The sequence below is a fragment of the Acinonyx jubatus genome, chromosome B4, assembly GCF_027475565.1.
Source record: "Acinonyx jubatus isolate Ajub_Pintada_27869175 chromosome B4, VMU_Ajub_asm_v1.0, whole genome shotgun sequence".
Taxonomy (NCBI): domain Eukaryota; kingdom Metazoa; phylum Chordata; class Mammalia; order Carnivora; family Felidae; genus Acinonyx; species Acinonyx jubatus.
In genome coordinates this window covers 45,217,808-45,241,498 of record NC_069387.1, presented here as the reverse complement: position 1 = coordinate 45,241,498, position 23,691 = coordinate 45,217,808, and the positions used below count along the sequence as shown (strand labels likewise).

The following is a 23,691-nucleotide window of genomic DNA, read 5'->3' as shown; positions in this document are numbered from 1 at the left end:
TTTGAATTGCCCTGTAAAGCTGTCACATACGCCGTGACTTTTATTTTGTGACAGTTCACTAAGGTTTTTGATTGGCCCGCAAGATTTCAACAGCTCTTCTCAAACTTATCCGTGTGGAAGTGGTGATGAGTCTTGCTATTGAGCATTTACCAGCAGAGGAATTTACGTGTGGATCGATGCAGTGGCTGTGGCTTTGGTTTTGTTAAAATTCTCACGTGTTCATGGCAAATTCTTTTCAGGTATAAGACCTCTTGAGTCCATGGAGATTTTTAGCTCTTCATTTAACAAACTAAACTTTTGTTAAGCCTCCATAACTTGCTAAAGTTTACAGGGCACGATGGTAACTCATGATCTTGTGCAAATGAACCCAAGATGCCTTCTGTGTGTGTATATTTGTGTTGGATGAATGTGATTGACTTTTTTTCTTTTTTTTTTTTTTGAGTAGGAGGAATTTTTTTTTTTTCTGTAGTTACTCTTGCAGGATTATTACGTTTGCATGTTATATCTACTTATACTTAATAATTATGACTCACTGTCAGCATATTCCAAACTATTTTCGCATGTCACCCCCAGAAAGACAGTGCTTGCTTAATTGTCTTGGCAGAGAATTTAATACAGTGTTGTGTACTTGAAAGGCTTAATAAGTATATGTTTATTTCATCATCGTATAGTCTTTGTTGAAAGGGGATCTTGCTCTAGTTGTGAGAAACATATTTGACCTAAGAATATGCATATATTTTAAGACAGAAAGTTAGTAGTTAAATATGAGAGTCAGCTGGTTGGTTAAAGTCCTCGGGAAATCTAAGTCCATAACCTGGGGATGCTTCTGGTTGCCTGGCTGTATTTCTTGGAGGGTAAGGGTGTGACATAAATGCCATTTGTTTAACACCAAGTTTGAGTCTAGAGTTGGGTTTGTTCGTTACTGGACTTCAGAGAAATTGTACTTGAAGTATTAATTTGAAGTATGGTGTTATGTAACAAGACCTAAAAGAGTTAATAGTTTAAACTGCCTCATTTCTACCAGCAAATTTCCAAAAGTGGACCTCTCATTTTCAGTGTAGCATAATGATAGTATAAGGTGGTCTTTGAATTTATCAGTGCTTAACTGTGAGTACATATTATTTGAACTAAAAAATAGTCTTTTGATGTGAAAGATTTTCATTCATAATTTAGGTTTTTTTCATTCCTTGATAATGTCATTCTGTGTTATAATAGTGGCATTAGTTGACCTTGGACTCTGAGGAGAAAAATGTGATTAACTTGTCGCGTTAAGATAATTTTTTCTGTAGAGGAATTGTTATGAGGAGTTAATATTGGGATGATGGGTTGATGAGAGAGTTCGGGAGACCTTTTGTCCTGTAGCGCTGTTAAGTCAATAGCTGAAAGCCAGGGAATAATGCGGTCATCGTCTGGGCTGCATCCCTAACCCCTATCATCTGAGGACAAAGTGTAATGGAAAGATTTGGGGATTTCAGCACTAAAATCTTGGGTTCAAAGTCTGTGCTTCTCTGTTTAATAACCTTGTGATTCTGGTCTAGTCAGTCAGTTTCTCTGGGTCTCAGTTTCTTTACCTGTAAAATGTAAATAGTAATACTGACCTAATTTGCATGTTTAACAGGCATATTAAGTGAAATGATGAATATCAAGTGATTTGCTAATGTTATTTTTTGTTATAATTTTTTATTGTGGACATATTCTCAAATGCCAGGAATTTGAGACTTAATTTGTGTAAGATTTACAAATTCTTGTGGCCAGAAGAGATTTTGATCATTCTGGTCTAACTGCTTAATTTGCAAGTGAGGATACTCAGAATCAAACAGATTATGATCTGATTAAGCTCCTATAGCTAATTAACAGTGGAAGGATGGTAGGGATTTATTGGTAGGGATTTATTAATAGTAGGGATTTATTGTTCATTCTTTTAGCAAATATGTATGGGAATACCTGCCTACTGTATATCAGGCTCTGATGGTATAGTGGTGAGCAAAATAGCCATGTCCCTGTTCTAATGGACCTCACAATCTCGGTTGCCATCCTTACTGTTCTCTTGGTTCCATCCAGGTACTGATTAGAAAAGATTATATCTCCAATTTTCTAGAGCAAATATATATATATATATTTAAATATGTATTTATTTTTGAGACAGAGGGAGAGCGAGAGCATGAGCAGGGGAGGGGCAGAGAGAGAGAGACACACAGAATCTGAAACAGGCTCCAGGCTCCGAGCTGTCAGCACAGAGCCCATTGTGGGGCTTGAACTCACAAACCGTGAGATCATCACCTGAGCTGAAGTCGGACACTTAACCGACTGAGCCACCCAGGTGCCCTTAGAGCAAATATTTTTATAAGATTTTTATAAATTTTGGAATACCATTGTGTGTATAATCTGTAAATACTATGTCCCAACTTATGTTGAGGAGGCTTTGTTGTTTCATAAAAATTTTTTGCTACTTAGTTTTTTAGAAAATATTATTAGTTTTTGTGGGATGGTGGTAAATACTGTACAAACAAGCCACTAGTGTTTTCTATCTTATATTTTGTAGAAGTGGTACTTGGAAAAGCATTTGCTTTAATATCAAGTGGAACAAAATCTTGAGGAGGTAGAGTGAATTTTGGAGTGGGAATCAGGAGAATTAAGTTCTCATTCTAAGTTTGCCATTAGCTAGCTGTGTCGTGACCTTGGGTAAGTCACTTAATCTCTGTATACCTTATTTTCATTAGGTATACAGAGATGCATAATTCATATTAAAATGTTAAGATCTCTGAGAGAACGTGAAGAGACCAATTTTAATTTTGTTTAACTATTTCCCAAACTTGGGAATATTTTTTCCATAAATTTTTTTAACATTCTGGTGAATCTTCGATCTAAGCAACACACCTGGAGAGGGCTGGACTGGATGACCCTTTGAGCATTAGGTTGATTAACATGATTGATACTTTTTAAAAATTTATTTTGAGAGAGAGAGATTGCACGTGCACATGAGCAGGGGAGGGGCAGAGAGAGAGGGAAAGAGAGAATCCCAAGTAGGCTTTGCACTGCCAGTGCAGAGCCCAGTGTAGGGCTTGAACCCACAAACGGTGAGATCATGACCTGAGCTGAAGTCAAGAGCTGATGCTTAACCGACTGAGCCACCCAAGCACCCCTGATGTGATTGATACTTGATGGTAATTTCATATAGTTAAATGTGATACTTTCATTCCTAGTTACTTGGCTTTAGGTTTGCTTATCTGGCTAAGGAATAATTTGATTGGGTACGAGTAAGATTTCAGCTCTTTGTTATTATGAGGCCTAACAGACTTTTCCCATTGGTTTGGTTTTTCAGCGACTTCTTTGTTTTGCCTTTTTTTTTTTTAAAGTTTATTCATTTATTTATTTGGAGAGAGAGAGTGTGCATTCATGAGCAAGGGAGGGGCAGAGAAACAGACAGAGAGAGAGAGAGAGAGAGAGAGAGAGAGAGAGACAATCCCAAGTAGGCTCTGTGCTGTTAGTGCAGAGCCCACTGTGGGGCTTGAATTCATGATCCATGAGATGATGACCTGAGCTGAAGTCTAGAGTTGGACGCTTAACCAACTGAGCCACCCAGGCGCCTCTGTTTTGCTTTAATTGGAGGTTTTTCCATTTGCTGAACTGAAATATTCTTTCCGTATAGTTATACATGCTTTGGCTATCAGAAAGGACTCTTTTTTGAATATCAAATAAGACTCTGTGGAGGGTATATAAATGAAAATGTTTTACGTGAGTTTATAATTTGAACATGTTGGAAAAACAAGTAACACAATAACCTGTTTAGGTCATTGTAGATACTCTTGAAATTTTAATTTCATCATGGAAACTTCATTGCAAGTTATATTTAGAGAAGATTATAAAGAGGGGCAGGAAGATATAGGCTTTGTGGATAAATTAAATTCAGATATTCTACTACTTTATGTAGTCTTGGACAAGTTACTTAGCTTTAGTTTCCTCTCCTGTTAAGTAGAGGTAATATCTTACAAGATTTCTATGAGAACTGATGGGATAATATTTGCAAAGGGAGAGTATGGTGCACAGTCAGTAGTAGACTTTGAATAAATGGCTACTAATATTAAGATGGCTAAATTAAAAGAAACATTAATGCTCAGGAAAGACTAGTAAAACATTTAAGTGCCAGGCACTGTTTTAGGAGCCAATAATTTTAGGCCAGTGGTTTTTGAACTTTTTGACTCTTCTACAACTGAAACAAAAACTCCATGAAATACCTTTATTTCCGATATTGTCTTTTTTTATTAAAAAAAATTTTTTTTTAATGTTTATTCTTGAGACAGAGACAGAGCATGAACAGGGGAGGGGCAGAGAGAGAGGGAGACACAGAATCTGAAACAGGCTCCAGGCTCTGAGCTGTCAGCACAGAGCCTGATTGGAGCTTGAACCCATAAACTGTGAGATCATGACCTGAGCCGAAGTTGGACGCTTAACCGACTGAGCCACCCAGGTGCCCCTGATATTTTCTTTTTTAAGTTTTTATTTATTTTTTTAAGTATTCTGTACCCCCAACGTGGGACTCAAACTCTTGACCTTGACATCAAGAGTTGCATGCTCCTCTGTCTGAGCCAGCCAGGCTCCCCACTTCTGATATGTTATGTTTTATTTTATATAACTAAGATGGTCACTATTAAGTTTACTTTACCTTCTAAAGGATTGAAGCTTTATTTAACACTATTTTAGGTGAGTATTATAGATAAACCAGAGGATAAATAGTGCAGTTGATCGTGATACTTATTTACTTGTTTAAGAGTTTAGTATGGGCAGAATGATTTTATCAAAACATTGTCTAATTGAGAAAAAATTTTAAAAATGTTTATTTCTTTTGAGAGAAAGAGAGGTAGAGCATAGGCAGGGGAGAGGCAGAAGAGAGGGAGAGAGAGAATCCCAAGCAGCCTCCGTGCTGTCAGTGCAGAGCCAGATGTGGGGCTTGAACTCAGAAACCATGAGATCATGATCTGAGCTGAAATCAAGAGTTGGCTGCTTAGCTGACTGAGCCACCCAGGTGCCCTGAGAAAATTTTTTTATTCTATTATTTTGTTATAACAGTTAAAATTATTCAGTTGATGAACTTCTCCCTGCAGGATGGGTAAATGCTATACCAACTTCCAGCATTGCATGTTTCACTCTTCATATGAAAGTTTTTAATGTGTCTTCTGTAAAATGAGCCTTGCATTATATGTTTTACTCTTTTTTTAAAAGTAGTATATTTTATTTATTTTTGAGAGAAAACGTGTGTGCACACACACGAGGTGGGGAGGGGCAGAGAGAAAGGGGGACAGAGGATCCAAAGTGGACTCTGCACGGATCAGCAGAGAGCCCATCGTAGGGCTCGAACTCATGAACCATGAGATCATGACCTGAGCCCAAGGTAGACGCTTAACTGAGCCACCCAGGTGCCCCCATGTTTTATTCTTCATATGAGAGTTTTTATGTGTTTTCTGTAAAATGAGCCTCACCTTAATGAATAGAACTCTGCTCCATGTGAATAACTTTGAAATTACATAGTCAAATACATAGACTAGGTGACCTAAGAATAGGATATTTGCCCTTGAAATTACTAATTTAAAATTAGAGGAAAACAGTGTTAATTTGATATTATTAGCACACACTTTGTTTCTCAACTGTTTATTTGTGGCAGTTGACTATCTTCACAAAAAGTTCAAGACATTCAGATGTGCCTGGGCTCTGTTTGTTGAAAATTAGTGGTGCTTTAATGCTGTGATCCTCTTAGCTGTAATGTAACTTGCTAATTTTTGTTTCTGTGATACCTTGCTTGGCAGGGCCAGGAGATTGGGGATACAAAGTGAAATCATATTTTTAGCTGAAAAAATTTATTAGTTAAGTGAATTTTTAAGTTATAAATTGACATTAGGCTTAAAATTATTGATTACATTCTCAGTAAAAATAAAAATGCAGGGCGCCTGGGTGGCTCAGTCAGTTAAGCAGCCGACTTCAGCTCAGGTCATGATCTTATGGTTCATGGGTTCAAGCCCCGAGTTGGCCTCAGTGCTGACAACTCGGAGCCAGGAGCCTGCTTCAGATTCTGTGTCTCCCTCTCTCTCTGCCCCTTCCCCGCTCTTGCTCTGTGTCTCTCTCAAAACTAAATAAACATTAAAAAAAGTTTATAAAAATGCAGAGGTGAATATGATTTGCAGTAGTCATGTTTTTCAAGAAAATAGTCACTCACTTATTGGAAAATGATACCTTTATCAAATTCTATATGTTTGGCCAGGAAGCTATTTTCTCTGATGGCCTTGGTTAGTCATCCTAGACCATTTATCATCCTAGACGTTATCATTCCTAGACCAAAATCATTGGATATAGGGATAGGAGTCTTTCTCATTATTGGCCAGCTTTTATTGAAAGATGGAATTTAAGTGTATCCATATATCCAATTTAAAGATTCTGTATTTTGCAAGTCTGAGAAAGCTAACATCTGAACTTGATTAATGTGAACTCTTAGCTACAATTTATATGGTCTTTATTTGTAGGTTTCTTGATTTATGCCAGTGAAGACAACAGCTCTTTGTTAGATATAAGCTGTTTCAAGAATAGGTATTTTTCCTTCGGTACTACCATGTACCAGAGCTTTGCCTGTATTAGGTATTCTAAATTTTACATTTAAAGCGGTATAAAAAGATGTGAATTTTTATGGCATTTATACAGTTTGTTTTGGGGCTTCATTTTGTGTTTTGTCTCAAGTCATTTATTAGATATGGTATAAATTTGTAGGTACTGTAATTTCTTTTAGCACAGATTAGATAGAGAAAACTGAATCAGAAATAAATCAGCATGTTTCTATGTGAGAAACTAATCAGAAATAAATCAGCATGTTTCTACCTGAGAAACTAATCAGAAATAAATCAGCATGTTTATATATCTGAGACTGAATTTGAAATGTGAATTATGTAATATATTGTCTGGTTTTAGGATATAACTCTTGCAGTGGTAATATAATTAGCAATCTCAAGTAGTTTTTTAACCCTGTTTTTTTTTTGTTAAAGATATACTTCACATACCATAAAGTTCTCCATTTTAAAGTGTCCAGTTCAGTGGTTTCTAGTATATTCACAGGATTGTACAGCCATCACCACTGTCTAATCCCAGAACATTTCATCACCTCCAAAAAGAAACTCCATACTCCTTAGTAGTCACTTTCCATTTCCCCTTTCCCCCAGCCTCTGGTAATGAGTAATCTACTTTTCTGTGTCTACAGATTTGCTTATTCTGAACATTTCATATAAAAGGAATCATACAACATGTAGCCTTTTGTGTCTTGGTTTCACTTAGCATAATGTTTTAAAGGTTCATTCACATTTATAGCATGTATCAGTATTTCCTTTTTATGGTTGAATAATCATTGTATGGATACATGAAGTACTTTCGAATGAGTGTGGTTTTGATCATTGGGATCTTTATTTGGAGAAATTATTTCTGAAATCTCTTTCTTAAGTTATAGACATTAAAAAAAGTCCTAAGTTCCTCTTTTTTCTGCTGGAGAAGCACTGAGTAGTTCACCAGCGTCTCGTTTCTGTGTACTAACTTACACAGAGCCCTGTCTCAGTTAACCTTTTGCCAAATTCATATTAGATTAATAGGATAGAAGGGATATTAGAAATTACCTGGCCCAAATTCTTCATTTCATGAAGGAGAAAGGTGAATGACTAACTTAAGTCTAGATTGCTGGTACTCTGGACGGTAATTTCACATGCATTGCTTTCTGCATGTACTTAATTTTACCTGGGCCTTATTACAGTTTTGAAGATGATACCAGTCATTTAAAACATTTTTTTAATGTTTATAACTGAGAGAGAGAGAGAGAGAGAGTGTAAGCGACGGGGGTGGAGGAGGGGGAGACAAAATCCGAAGCAGGCCCTAGGCTCCGAGCTGTCAGCACAGAGCCTGACGTGGGGCTCAAACTCATGAGCCGTGAGATCATGACCTGAGATGAAGTTGGGTGCTTAACCACCTGAGACACCTAGGCTCCCCTATACCAGTCATTTTTAATAGAGGAAAATAAATATCAGTGTTATTTTAGACTTTGCAATAGGTGGTTTGTCATAATACTGTTAAATAAAAACTAGTCCGGATTTAGGTAAGGAGAGACTATTTGAAAAGATTATTATAACAGAGAGAATGCTCTGACTGAAAGATCTGCAAGTGTCTCAAATTAAACACACAAAACTTTTACAGAATAGGGTAAGCCGGGCCAGCAGGAGCTTTCAGTGGAGGTGAGTAAAGTGGGTGGGGGTGAGCAGATTGCATGATCAGGATAGTTTAACTGGATTTGTTTCCCCCTATGGTCAGCAGATGCATGGAATGAGCTGTTAAGAGAGGAAGTCCTGGGGCGCCTGGGTGGCTCAGTCGGTTGAGCTTCCGACTTCAGCTCAGGTCACTTCAGCTCAGATCTCGTGGTCTGTGAGTTCGAGCCCCGTGTCAGGCTCTGGGCTGATGGCTCAGAGCCTGGAGCCTGCTTCCGATTCTGTGTCTCCCTGTCTCTCTGCCCCTTCCCCGTTCATGCTCTGTCTCTCTCTGTCTCAAAAATAAATAAATGTTAAAAAAAAATTAAAAAAAAAAGAGTAAGTCCTGCATCTACTTCCTTAAACTTAGGGCAAGCCAAAGTTTAGGGGCTTGTGGGAAAGGGGAAAAGCCTGACTAAAGTTTGGTCAAGCCAACTCAGTGGATTAAGTAATGAACAGTTGTGAACACTTGGTTAGTCCCCCTGTTCAAAACAGAATTTTTCACTATTAGGGGTATGTTTTAGTCTGCTAAGGCTTACAGGCTTTTTGCTATAACAAAAATAGTGTAGGGGTGCCTGGGTGGCTCAGTTGGTTAAGCGTCCGACTTCAGCTCAGGTCACGATCTCATGGTTCGTGAGTTCAAGCCCCGCGTTGGGCTCTGTGCTGACAGCTCAGAGCCTGGAGCCTGTTTCAGATTCTGTGTCTCCCTCTCTCTCTCTGACCCTCCCCCATTCATGCTCTGTCTCTCTCTGTCTCAAAAAGTAAATAAACATTAAAAAAAATTTTAATAAAAAAAAACAAAAATAGTGTAGTTTGGGTAGCTTATAAACAACAGAAATTTATTTCTCATGGTTCTGGTGGCTTAAAGTCCAAGATCAAGGTTCCAGCATGATCAGTTTTTGGTTGAGGATCTTCTGTGGATTGCAGACGACTTACCTCGCTATCCTCACATGGTGGATAGCAGAGAGAGGAAACAAGCTCTCGACTCTTGAAAGGGTACTAATCCCATTCATGAGGACTCCATCCTCATGACCTTATATAATCCTAATTAGTCCCCAAAGACCTCATCTCCTAATACCTTCACATAGTGGGGGTAAGGTTTCAACATAAGAGTTTTAGGGAACCCAAACATTCAGTCCATAACAGGGTAGAGTAAGAGTAATTGTGAAGTTGATATCATTAGATTTGACCTGATTATTTATGTAGGTATAGGCCTTATAAGTTTGCTTTGCTGAACATTTTTATAAGGAATCTTGGATTGGACTTGGAGGAAAAAATTTAGTATTGAAGTATAATTGCCATGCAATGCTATATTAGCTTCATGTATACAGTACAGTGATTTGACAATTGTGTACATTACTCAGTGCTTATCATGATAAGTGTAGTCACCTCTGTCACCATTTAGTGTTACTACAGTATTATTGGCTATATTCCCTATGCTGTACTTGTCATCTCTGTGACTTACTTTATAAGTAGAAGTTTGTACCTCTTAATCCTCTTCATTTTTTGCCCATTCCCCCACCCATCTTCCCTCTGGTAACCACCAGCTTGTTCTCGGTATGTATGTACGAATTTATTTATAAAATGTATTTATTTAAATTAGGTTCCATGCTCAATGTGGGGCTTGAATTCTTGACCCTGAGATCAAGAATCATACACTCTACTGACTGAGCCAGCCAAGCGCCCTTGTTTTTTGTATTTAATAGTTTGTTTTGTTTTTTAGATTCCATATATAAATGAAATCATATGCTATTTGTCTTTGTCTGACTTATTTCACTTAGCATAATACCCTCTAGATCCATCTATGTTGTCACAAATAGCAAGATCTCATTCTTTTCTATGGCAGAGTGATAGTCCTGTGTGTGTGTGTGTGTGTGTACATATACCACATCACCACACTTTCATTCATCTAGTGATGGACACTGGATTGCTTCCATATCTTAGCTATTGTAAATTATTGTAAACATAGGGGTGTGTATATCTTTTCAAATTAATGTTTTTCATTTTCTGTGGATTAATAGCCAGTAGTGGAATTACTGGAGTATATGGCATTCTATTTTTAATTTTTTTTTTTAACGTTTATTTATTTTGGAGACAGAGAGAGACAGAGCATGAATGGGGGAGGGTCAGAGAGAGAGGGAGACACAGAATCTGAAACAGGCTCCAGGCTCTGAGCTGTCAGCACAGAGCCTGACGTGGGGCTCGAACTCACGGACCGCGAGATCATGACCTGAGCCGAAGTCAGCCACTTAACTGACTGAGCCACCCAGGTGCCCCTCTATTTTTAATTTTTGAGGAACCTCCATACTGTTTTCCACAGTGGTTGCACCAGTTTACATTCCCACAAACTGTGCCTGATATTCCCTTTTCTCCACATCCAAGCATCTCCAATGCTTGTTGTTTCTTGTGGTTTTGATTTTAGCCATTCTGACAGGTGTGAAGTGATAATTTCATTGTGGTTTTGATTTGCATTTCTCTGATGATTAGTGACGTTGAGCATCATTTCATGTGTCTCTTGTAATGTGTATGCCTTTGGGAAAATGTCTCTGCAGGTCCTCCGCTCATTTTTTTTTTTTTTTAAGTTTATTTCTTTACTTTTGAGAGAAAGAGCAAGCACGTGGGGGAAGGGGTAGAGAGAGGGAGAGAGAGAGAGAGAGAGAGAATCCCAAGCAGGCTCCGCATTGCAAGGGTGGAGTCTGATGTGGGGCTTGAATTCAGGAACGTGAGATCATGACCTGAGCTGAAGTTGGACGCTTAACCAACTGAGCCACACAGGCGCCTTTGTCTGCTCATCTTTTAATCAGATTGCTTTTTGTGTGTGTTAAATTGTATAAGTTCATTATGTATTTTAGATATTAATTCCTTACAAGTATCAAATTTGTACAAATTTGCAAGTATCTTCTACTCAGTAGGTGGCCTTTTTTTTTTGTTAATGGTTACCTTTGCTGTGCAGAACTTTTTATTTTGGATTTCATTTTTAAAAGCTTCTTGAAGCCAGGACGCCAACTCAAGAATTTACTATCAGGTTTCACTTGTAGTACCTATAGATGCCGGTGAATTCTTGACATTCTTAAATGTGTCCTAGGGTTCTTGGGCCTGACTGGGAGTGATCTTGCTTACTTCTGCAAAGCTTGGAACTCCAAGCCAAGTACCAGTCCTTTTTTCCTAAGAGGACTGTGAGCACTGGCTTCATGAAGTCAGCCACAGCTCCTTAAATCTGTCTAGTCATATTTGATTAAATGAGCACCACTTTCAAAAATGGCATGCCAGTCAAAGCCTTGGTTGCATAACCAATGTTTCCAACTAGTGGGACAGACTCTTATTGAACTTATGCAAATAACTGTATTGCTGGGAAAATAAGAATACACAATGAAAGTTTTTGAATTATGGAGGAGTCAGACAAGGAGGAAAAATGTTTTATTTCTGTTTACAGAAGCATAGTCTGCTTAAATCATTAATGAGTTATAGATAACTTAAAAGAAAAAAGAAAAGAATTCTTTATATCCAGAAAATGGGACATTAAAGCATCAGCAGTATCTTAAATAAAACTTGTGATCATTCTTCATCAGTTTATTCAGTCCTGTTAATTCTTGTCCTTCTAGATCTTTGGTTAGTAGTCTTACGAACCTATCTGCTTCTCCACTAAATCTCCTGATTTAGTCCACTGGTACAGTCTCAAAGTTACTTAAGTGATCAGAAGCCCAAGAGTACCTGGTATAGTCCTTTTTCAACAGTCCTTTGAAGATGAGCACTCTAGCTAGCTTATACCTGATTTGCAAGCACTTTCAGGAAAGCATCAGAATAAAAAAAACCAAACCTGTAGATGACAAAAGACTTAAAATGGTGGTGATTAACTTACTCCTGATTATTTAATTTAATTAACCAATTTATTATTAAGTAATTTCTATGGTCAATGTGGGGCTTAAACTCATGATCCCAAGATCAAGAGTTGCATTCTCTTCTGACTAAGCCAGCCAGGTGTCCCACTATGGATTATTTTATTTTTAAAGTTTATTTATTTTGAGAGAGAGAGAGAGTGGGGGAGAGGGAGACAAAAGGGGAGAGGGAGAGGAAGAGGGAGAGGGAGAGAAAGAGAGCATTGTAAGCAGGCTCCACACTGTCGGTGAGGAGCTCGATTTGGGGCTCGAATTCATGAACCATGAGATCATGACCTGAACTGAAGTGTGATGTTTAACTGACTGAGCCACCCAGGTGCTGCCACGACCCCCCCCCCCCCCCCCCAGTAATTTTAAAAACGAAAGATCTGATGAGAGTTTGTTATAAAACATAATGCAATTGATTAGGAAATTTGGTTTTGTGACATGCAAACCAAAGTCAGGTCAATCCAAAAAAGTTTTAGACAAAATATAACCATAATGATTAACCTTATTTTAAAGAAGAGTGGATATTATATCATCTATGTGATGAATGTATATGATCTTTGCAGCGAATAAAACTGTAAAATATATCATAATCCTGGGCCACATGTCCCATCAAACATATAGTTAGAGCACATCAAGAATATATCAAAATTAAGAGGGAATGGGGTGGGAAGGAGGCCAAGAACAACAACAAAGAGAATATATCGAGATTATTAAGTAAAAATTTTAATAAGTCTGGAATAAGTCCTAAACATCTACATAATAAAATTCCTTAAGTAAGTGATGTGAATTCTGACTGAGAAACATGAGCCTATTGTATATGACGAAGTTAATATAAAAATGTGTAACTGAAATGATCACTGATGACACAGTATTGTTGTCTAATATTAGGAAAAGCAGCACCAGGACTCCTGATAAATAGAAACATATCATTAACAGAATATTGATAAATTCCTAGGAATTTCATGTAATTTGTTAAATAATATTTTACTCATATGATTTAATCTAGGGAATGTAAGCATCACTTCTGATTTGCCATGTAATAACTTTTTTTTTAAAGATTTAATTTTTTTAAGTAATCTCTGTACCCAACGTGGGGCTCAAGCCCATAACCCCAAGATCAAGAGTTGCATGCTGTACCAACTGAGCCAGCAAGGCGCCCCACAAATCATAACATTGATCAAATTAACCTAGTTATTTTTAACACCTCTTTTTAGAAGATGAAAGAAGAAATTCTTTGTGAATTCCCAGGGACCCTTTGGGAAATTTTGAAGGTAGTCATAGGGGCAAGATACATCATTTAGGACTTGATTTAGTAAAAGCAGAGTGTCAGAGTTGTAGGAGATTTGGAGATTTGAACGTTTGATTAGATAGGATGATGGGTCATTGAGAAGAACTAGTTGGCTACCCATTTAACCAAAGTGTAAAAAATTTTATTTAAAGTAACCATAGGAAGGAACATGATGAAGCATAGCTCTCTCAAAAGTGAGAAGGATTTTTGTTTTGTTTTGTTTTTGTAAATAATCAAGATATGATAAAGTCAACATCAAGCACAGGAAATTCTAATTTTTTTTTTAACGTTTATTCATTTTTAAGAGACAGAGACAGAGCATGAATGGGGGAAGGCAGAGAGAGGGAGACACAGAATCTGAAGCAGGCTTCAGGCTCTGAGCTGTCAGCACAGAGCCTGATGTGGGGCTCAAACTCATGAACCACGAGATCATGACCTGAGCCAAAGTTGGACCCCCAACCAACTGAGCCACCCAGGCGCCCCTCAAGCACAGGAAATTCTGATAAGATACGGGATTTTCACTTTCTAGGGAGATTATTTAGAAGGCAAAGAAAAACCTTTTATAACCTCTTTATTAAGAGCAGACCAGTAACCCGAGAAAATTTTGTCATTTTAATAGACTGAATTTTACTTTTGTGCAAGTAACAATATTTGATACTAAAGCACTTTTTGAAAATCTTACAAATAAACCCATCAGATCCTAGCCAGCTTTGACCACAACAAAAAAATTTCTTTTTCATAAATTTTTTGTAACTTTCTGTAACCATTCAGCTTTTGTCTTGCATCTTCTTCTTTCTATTCTGGAATAATTAGTCATTTTACTTTGGGACTATTTTCTTTTTCTTAATAAAAACACATCCTGCACACCTGTATACAAAGTTGTTCTTTTCTGTCACTTTTTCTCCTAGTACAGTTTCATTTATGAAATTATGGGGGCACCTGGGTGACTCAGTTGGTTAAGTGTCTGGCTCTTAATTTTGGCTCAGGTCGTGATCTCATGGTTCGTGAGATCAAGCCCTGTGTTGGGCTCTGAGCTGACAGCTTGGGGCCTGCTTGAGATTCTCTCTCTGTCTCTGTCCCCTGTGCATGCACGCTCACTCTCTGAAAAATAAATAAACGTTAAAATAAATGTAAGATTATGACTTAATAATTGCTTCTATTTTATGGAGTTGGAGACCTGAACTGCCTGTCATGCACCATCATTTTTCAGTAGACTGGCAGAGCTTATGAATATATATATCTTACAACTTTTTATAGCCATACACTTCTCAATGTGGCAAAAATGAATATGCTTATAAGTAAACTCAAATATATGTATATATAGCTGCTTGGTAACCCTCAAAGTAAGGGGTAAAAAAAATATATAAGCTTGAAATGCTTATGCTGTATTCTATCTTATAGAAATGACCTTGTTATTTAATAAATATTGGTGAATTAGCAAGTTGTTGCAGTTTTTTTAAACATTTTTTTAAATGTTTATTTTTGAGAGAGAGAGAGAGAGAGAGAGCACGCGGGCGAGCAGGGTAGGGACAGAGAGAGAGGAAGACACAGAATCTGAAGCAGGCTCCAGGCTCTGACCTGTCAGCACAGAGCCTGATGCAGGGCTCAAACCCACAAACCGTGAGATCATGACCTGAGCAGAAGTTGGATGCTTAATCCACTGAGCCATCCAGGTGCCCCAGCATAGTTCTTAACGTGTTAAGAAAATATTTTGGAAACTATCTTCAAGTTGGTTTATTACAAAACATAGTTACTAACTGAAATAATGATTGTCAGAACAACTTGGCTAAATACAAATGTAGATGTAAAGCTAGTTTATTCTGTTAGTAAACCTGTAAAAGTTTAGGAAGAACATATCCAGATAGAATAAAAATGTATGCTTGTCTTAATTTTATGTCAATAACTCAGAAGACATAGCTATTTTTATTATACCAACAATATTGAACTAGTCTCATTTTCCAAAGATTTACTTAAATATGTGTTACTTTGGATTCTTAAAATACGTGGGTTAGTTTCTATGAAAAATACTTTTGAAAGTAGAAGAAGTTTAAGTTCCTTGATTTTTGGAAATCTTAGGAATATTCAATTTATATGAACAAGTATTGACTTTCAAACCAATTAGAATAGAACTCTTTTAAGGGATTTTATAATCTAAAATTATAATTGGTAATACCATCTAGAGATAGGAAAATATTTTATGTATGTATAACACATGTTACATTAAAAAACATGTATTAAAATACTGTAATAGCATTCTGTAGTGACAGTTGGTAACTACACTTGTGGTGAGCATGGCATAGATTTTTGAAATCATCATGTTGTACACCTGAGAGTAGTGTAACATTGTGTATTATCTATACTTAGTTTACTTGCTCTGCATGAATGAAAGTTCTTTTAAAAAAGATTATGAAGGATTCATGGAAACAACTAGTGCCCACTAAGCTTATTTCAGGTTTGACACGGTACTGACTACAGGAGAGGGAGGTGAGAGCCTTAGGCACTGAGACACAGGGAAATTTGGGTTGGTGTTTGGAGTCCAGCTTTGGAATCAGACCTGGGATTGAATTTGTTCTCCACATCATAAGCTTATTAATTGGATGGTCTTGAGTTAGGTAGTTAATGTCATTGATTCTTGATTTCTTCATCTGTAAAATTGGCATAATGATACCACCTACTTTACAGTGTTGTAAAAATTAAATGAGACTATATGTAAAGCACTAAGCATGCTGCTAAGTTGTAGCTGATGTCATCCTCGTTATGTGTATAACTGTATTCTGGCATTTTTGGCATTATGATGGAAAAGTAGAATTCTGGTTAATGGGAAAGCACTGTGGGTAGGTGTCAGAATGAGCAGATTTTTGTAAGAAAATATGGAACCTAGAAGAACTCTAGATTCCTTACTGACTGGCTCTGTGACCACGGATAGGTCACTTCTTTGTGTCTTAATTCTCTAGTGAGGTAGGGACACCTGACTCAAAACCCTCATAGGGAGGACATGGAAATCAAGTGGAATCATACGTGTTAAACTGTTCTTTAAAATACAAAATATTGTATGCAAAAGTGATGGCTCTGTTATTTTTGTTATGAAGGTTAAGCATCAGAAGTTTTGCTGAGTGTGTCTCCCCAGTGGGGCTCTATTAACAGGCTACTTTAATGCCACTGCTCACATTTTTATTAATATTGGTTATTAACTTGGCCATATCATTATTAGAACTTTATTTATTTGTTTACTTATTTATTTATTTACGAGAGAGGGTGCGAGTGAGTGAGGGGCAGAGAGAGGAGACAGGGAAGTGGGGCTCATCCGAAGTGGGTCTCGAGCTCCCCCAATGTGGGGCTCTAGCTCATGAACCATGAAATCATGACCTGAGCTGAAGTTGAACGTTTAACCAACGGAGCCAGCCAGGCGCCCCAGCAGTGATCTTGTTGAACATCTCCATCAGCGCTTTTGAGTGACCAGATGCATTGTCAACGAGCAGTAATATTTTGAAAGTAATCTTTTTTTTTTCTGAGCAGTGGGTCTCAACAGTGGGCTTAAAAACCAGTAAACCATGTTGTAAACAGATGTGTTGTCATCCAGGCTTTGCTGTTCCATTTATAGAACAGGCAGAGTAGATTTAGCATAATTTTTGAGCACCCTAGGATTTTCAGAATGGTGAATGAGCATTGGTTTCAATTTAAAGCCACCAGCTGCATTATCCCCTAAGGAGAGAGTCAGTTGGTTCTTTGATGATTTGAAGCCAGGCATTGACTTTTCTCTAGCTGTGGAGGTTCTAGATGTTGTGTTTTTCTAATATAAGGTTGTTTTGTCTACATTGAAAATGTGTGATTTAGTGTAGCCACCTTCCTTAATTATCTTATCTAGATTTTCTGAATAACTTGCTTCTGCTTCTATATTGATACTTACTTGGTGCTTTCCCTTGCACTTTTATGTTATGGAGAGGCTTCTTTCTTTAAACCTCAAGAACCATCCTGTGTTAGCTTCAGACTTTTCTGCAGGTTCCTCACCTCTCTCAGCCTTCGTAGAACTGAAGAGAGTTTGGGCCTTGCTCTGGGTTAACCTTTGGCTTAAGGGAATGTTGTGGTTGGTTTGATCTATCTAGACTGCTAAAACTTTTTCCATTATCATCAATAAGGCTGTTGTGCTTTCTTATCATTTGTGTGTTCACTCTAGTAGTACTTTTAATTTCCTTCAAAAGCTTTCCCTTTGCATTCACAACTTGGCTAATTGGCACAAGAGGCCTAGCTTTTGGCCTATTTCTGCTTTTGACATGCCTTTCTCACTAAGCTTAATCACTTCTAGCTTTTGATTTAAAGTGAGAGATGTGGGCCTCTTACTTTCACTTGAACACTTAGAGGCCATTATAGGGTTATTCATTGGCCTGATTTCAACATTGTTGTGTCTCGGGACCTGAGGAGAGGGAGAGACACAGGGGAATGTCTGGTTGGTGGCACAGTCAGAACACATAAAACACTTTACTGATTTTGTTGTCTTTGTGGGTACAGTTTGTGGTGCCCCAAAACAATTACAGTAGTAGTATAACAGGTCACTGATCAAAGATTACCATAACAAATACAACAATAATGAAAATATTAGAAATATTAGGAGAATTAACCATAAGGTGAAGTACATACATGAAGTGAGCAAATGCTATAGGAAAAATGGCACCAGTAGACTTGACACAGAATTGCCACAAACCTTTAATTTGTAAAAAAGGCAGTATCTGCAAAGTGCAGTAAAGTGCAAAGTGCAGTAGGGTGAGGTGTGTTCCCTTGTGATGAGCCAAGGAAATTGCCTCTGTAATCTCCACTGGAGGAGTCAAGGGAGAATAGAAAAGGCCTCACAGAATAGCTGGGAATATTCCTGCTCAAGAGTTAGGGTGTGATTCTCTACTCAAAGAGCCAGAGAAAAAAATTTCTTGGCTGGAAAATATCAAAGTACCATGTTGCAACAGACTAGATGTATGGAGCACTGATTCAGGAGTTGAAATTGAGGAAAGATACATGAATTTCTGGACAGGAGAGAAGTTTACATGGCATCATCAAGGTAGGGATGGTGTATGTCCGTAGTTGAAGCCCAGTCCTCATCCAAGTCATGTCACCATACCAGCGTCAAAAATAAATCCCTACTTAGGAAGATACTTTATTTGCAAAGACTGTTGTGATGCTCTGACCATGAGGTATGTAGGTATCTGAAAATCAAATACCAAAAGGCTTTTCTCTTATAGATACAAGTGAATAGTGCCAGCAGGATCTTTGTGGGAGAGTAGGATAAACTGGTGGGGGTTAGCAGATGACATGACCGTGGTAATTTAACAGATGTTTTTTTTCTGTGGTCACCTTATGCTCGGAACGAGTCCTTAAAAGAGGATGTTCTGCATTGTCTTGCTTAAGCTGAGAGCTAGCCAAAGTTTAGCAGTGCATGGCGAGGAGGTAAACTTGACTAAACTTTGGACAAGTCAATAGGTAAGAAATGGGCATTTGTGAGCCCTTGGCCAGTGCTTAATGTAAAATCCTTTTGGGTTAATGGCAGATATATTGGTTCTGGAAAATACCTTTTAGATATTAGTGCAGGTTCTAGAAAATACCTATTCAGTATTAGTAAATATGTTTATCATATTATTGTCAGGCAGTAAACTCTGTCAGGGTTTGGGGATAAACTTAGTTATAAGATATTGCTGCTGTTCTCAAGGGACAGAGGTCTTGGTTGAAATAGTAAATGTATTTTTAAAAATGCTAATATCAAATACATGGTAAAGACTGTAAGGTCTCAAAGAAGGAAAGCTGAGGCAGTAGGAAAGATTGATGGAATAGGTAAGGTTTAAATCTGGCCTTGAAGAACTTGCTTGCTGGGATAATGAGAGAGAAATACGGAGTATGGAAAATGAATACACTGTGGTGATGTAGTGCTCACAGTATGTTAAAAACCAGTTTGTATGATCCAGAGGCTATGAAAGTAAGTTAGAGTCATAGGTAGAAGTCACCTGGTGGTGGCCTGAAGTATTGAGCCTTTTTTATTTTAGGCAAAGGAAATCAGAAAGCTTTTTGAGTGAGATAAAGCAGAAGTATTTGAGGTGGAAAAGGATTGGGAGAGTATTGAGATCACTTACTATTAGTTTAGGTGTAAGGTCATGAAGGTCTAGAGTAGGATAGTGGTTTTAAAAATGGAAAAGAAACAGATTTAAGGACATGCTAAAGAAGGATCAGCAAGACAGTAATTGGCAGACTGGGGGAAAAGGGAGGTGTCAAAGAGGGTACCAGTGAGATTAGAAAATGGTACTGTTGACTCTTGAAGTGTTGTTTTGTTTTGTTTTTGGTGGGTTGGGGGGCAGGTGATGAATTGAATTTAATGGCTAGAGGAGATAGCCAACAAGAGGTTATAGGTCCAGTAGTGAAGATTAGGCTGGAGATGAAAAAATTACCTGAATAGAGTTGCTTTATTGACCAGGTGAACTTGGCTTTCTGTACTATACTTTTGCATTTCAGGAACAAGAAAGAGAGAATCTTGGGGATATCTATAATTGAGAAGTGGGGGGGGGGGGGAAGATTTGAAACTAAAAGGCAAATGAAGCATGACCAGAAAAATAAGAATAATAGCGTAGTATAGTATAAGGAGAACATTCTGTATAGGTAGAGCTATCGTCAACACTGTTGAATGCTAAAGAGAGGTCAAGAATAAGGACTGAGAAAGGCCATTGGATTTGGTTAGGAAGACTTGGAGAGAGTAGGATTAGTTGAGTGATGGGTGGAGAGTTACTGTAAATTAGAATAAGAGGTAGTGGTATGAAGTATATTCAATATTGTAAGATTTTGTGGTGAGGAGAAATACAATTCTCTTGGTGGTAGCAAGGTTAAGGATATTAAAGTTTTTGATAGCAGGGACCTGGCAGGAGTCATTGAAGATCTAAGAAATAGGGAATAATCCATAGAGCAAAGTTGCAGAGAGGAAGTAGGGAGGCTGAATCAAAAGTTTTGCTTTAACCTTAAAAAGGAGAAAGGGTAACTTGTCATTTGAGACTGTGGACAAGATAAAGGAGGATGGGTGGGACATGTGGAGATTTTTGAGAAGTTTAAATTAAGTTGTTGGGGATATATGACATTTACCTTGTTAGAGTGAACTCTAGGATTTCCTTTTAACAGTTCGTAGGTTTAATATAGTCCTTTATTTCTTTCTGTATTTTTTTTTTTAAAGATCTTATTTTTAAGTAATCTCCACACCCAACATAGGACTTGAACTCAACAATGCTGAGATCAGGAGTTGCATGCTGTAGTGACTGAGCCAGCAGGGGTCCCTAAGTATAGTCCTTTAGAAATCTTAAACAGTACTGCTAAGTTAAAAGAAGTTAACTTGTTCCCCACCCCAACCTTCTTTTATTCCTCTTGTACTTAGGCTTCTGAAGCCTTAAATGGTCAGATGGGTTCTTTGGATTTTGTAGACCACATGTTCAGTAGAAATGTTTGACTTGAAAGTCATAAACAGACTTACTATTACTAGATTTAGCTGATACTTAATGCCATATGCAGATTTGGTCCACAGTTTTCCAAAGATAGTGCCAAAGAAAGGTGCTCAATAAATATTAGATTATTATCAGTTTTGGACTTTAAATTATAAGTGCTCAGACTTAGCCTTGTGCAGCACTTGGCATTGTACCCTTCATTAATAGAGACCCTTTTCCTGATTTTTTGAATTGGCTCCTAGTATGAGGGGCTCAATATAAGAGAGTGCACTGGACACTGTGAGTACTGATAAATCAGTGTGATGAATGAAGGCATGAAATTAGTTAAAAGTGAATCTGTGAGGGAGATTTATAAATTTGTCAATAACAGTATCAGATGTACAGAATAAGCAGAAAGAGCTCTTAGTCACTTTTTAAAAAATCTATCCACCCATTTGTTTTTGACTAAGAAAGTTGAATTTAAGCTTTGTTAGAAGGGAAATTCATGTTATAGATGAAAATAGTGGACTTTATAACTCCATTTGGCAGCCATAATCCATAAACTGGCTTAAACATCATTTTTTTTCTTTATGCTTTTTTGAGCACCTTAATTTTTTGAAATTAATTTCTTAAAAACGAGGTAGAATTACTTTTAAGTGGTATGTGGTATTGGCTTTGGATGACACAGTTTTAGACCTTCAGTAAGTAATTGTGGGAGAAGATTATGTAGATTATTGTATAATTCTGCTATTATTTTTCCTTCCTCATTTGTCTTATCTCAGCCTTTAGATCTGTGCTATCCAATACGACCACTTGTCTACTTAAATGTAAGTGAATTAAAATAAAATAAAAGATTTAATTTCTTAGTCATACTAGCCATGTTTTGGGTGCTTCCTAGCCACATGTGGTCAGTGGGTACTGTATTGCCCAGTGGAGAGTCTATTTCTATTATCATAGAAAGTTGTCTTGGATGGTTGTAGTCTAGATCTTTAATTACTAATAATGCCTGGAAAGTAAATATCAGGAACTTGGAATAGATGCTTAAAACACCCCACACCATGGAATTTATACAACTTCAATCCTAACAAAGTCAGCCTTCTAAAAGTTAAATATTATTTCTTTAGGATAGCCTTTGTATTTAATTTTGGTCTTAGGCCTTACTCAGAGGTCATTCTGATAATAATGTAAGACAGAATAAAGTAGTTGTGCTAAGAGCTGTCTCTGCCAGACTGTTTATTTAACAGTTTAATTAAGATATAATTGATGATACAATAAATTGTGCGTATGGAAAGTATAACATTTAATAAAGTTTTGATATGTACATATCTCTGGAACCATCATCATAGCCAACCTAATATATCTATTACCTACAGGTTTCCTCATGTCTCTTTATAATACCTCCCTGTATAAGCCCTGTTCTTTTTTTACCCTCTCTGTTCACCTCTAGACAATTGCTGATTTGCTTTCTGTCACAATAGAGTAATTTGAATTTTCTAAAATTCTGTATAAGTGGAGTCATGCAATCTATACTCTCTTTTTTTTGGTCTGACTTCTTTCACTCTCCATAATTATTTTGAGATTCACATACTGTATGAGATTCCATATTACATGTACACATAATTCATTACTTTTTATTGTATGGATGTATCACAGTTTGTTCATCTATCTGTTGATGACTGCTGCTGTTGATAAGCTGCTATGAACATTTATGTACAGGTCTTTGTATTGACATATGCTTTTATTTCTCTTGAGTAAATACCTAGGCATGGAATGGCTGGATAATATGGTAGGTTGTATGTTTAACCTTTTAAGAACTATTTTCCAAATTGGCTGCACCATTTTACATTCTCCCCAGTAGGGTGTGAATGTTCCACTGGTTCCATCGTTGCAAATTCTTGGAATGGCCAAGCTTTTTAATGTGACAGACTATTTTAACCAGAAAAGACTGTCCTAGGAGAATTAATTCCTTGTTCTTGCAACTTTTTGTATTTAAGTGCTACAAAAATAGTATTTTGTGAAAAGATTTTAAGACGGTCTTCTACAGATTTATTTACTCTTATTTTTGATAGTATTTGTTTATTAATGCTGATTTGAAACTCAATTTATGAGAGCCATTGCATTTCCTTTCTTACTTATTTCTCTTTTTTTGTTCTAGCGGCCCCTTTGTTGCTGTATGCAAACAGACGGGACTTGCGATTGGTTGATGCTACAAATGGCAAAGAGAATGCTACGATTGTAGTTGGAGGCTTGGAGGATGCAGCTGCGGTGGACTTTGTGTTTGGTCATGGCTTGATATACTGGAGTGATGTCAGCGAAGAAGCCATTAAACGAACAGAGTTTAACAAAACTGAGAGTGTACAGAATGTTGTTGTCTCTGGATTATTGTCCCCTGATGGACTGGCATGCGATTGGCTTGGAGAAAAATTATACTGGACAGATTCCGAAACAAATCGGATTGAAGTTTCTAATTTAGATGGATCTTTACGAAAAGTTTTATTTTGGCAAGAGTTGGATCAACCCAGAGCTATTGCCTTAGATCCTTCAAGTGGGTAAGTTTTGTGCAATGTACAAAGGCTGTTGCATCTCTGTTTCCTGGTTTCTTTCTGCTAGCATAGACTCCTCCATCCCCAAGAAAAAAGAGGTCAAAAACCCAATTTTAGATTCTTTGAGCTTTTTTTCAAGTAGACTTGAATGTGGAAGATTGTGTTGTGTTCTTTAAGATGTTTCTGTAAACAGTTTTGTTTCTAATATCACTTACGGGACAGCAATATATAGAGTTCTTGGTTTGTTTTCTACATTTAATAAGTACAAGAGGATAATTA

The 23,691-nt window shown here is 37.3% G+C and overlaps 2 protein-coding genes across 4 annotated transcripts in view; one reads left to right on the top strand and one right to left on the bottom strand.

Moving 5' to 3' along the window:
• Positions 1 to 23,691, top strand: part of LRP6 (LDL receptor related protein 6) — a 175,917-nt gene that overhangs the window by 1,186 nt on the left and 151,040 nt on the right. Inside the window, exons 1-2 of one of the 3 annotated variants that reach the window (XM_053225836.1) lie at positions 21,673 to 21,696; positions 23,025 to 23,418. The exons of 1 other annotated variant lie outside the window; for it this stretch is intronic. Coding sequence is in view for 1 of the 2 variants with exons in the window: in XM_027035576.2 (XP_026891377.1) it covers positions 23,025 to 23,418 (394 nt within the window). In the remaining variant the exon portion in view is untranslated. Of the gene's footprint in view, positions 1 to 21,672; positions 21,697 to 23,024; positions 23,419 to 23,691 lie in introns of those variants that run through there. One more of the 3 variants, XM_027035576.2, reaches the window with a different exon arrangement.
• Positions 1 to 23,691, bottom strand: part of LOC113592969 (uncharacterized) — a 209,131-nt gene that overhangs the window by 45,161 nt on the left and 140,279 nt on the right. Inside the window, exon 3 of the mRNA XM_053199618.1 lies at positions 23,064 to 23,166. Coding sequence (XP_053055593.1) covers positions 23,064 to 23,166 — 103 coding nt within the window. The remainder of the gene's footprint in view (positions 1 to 23,063; positions 23,167 to 23,691) is intronic.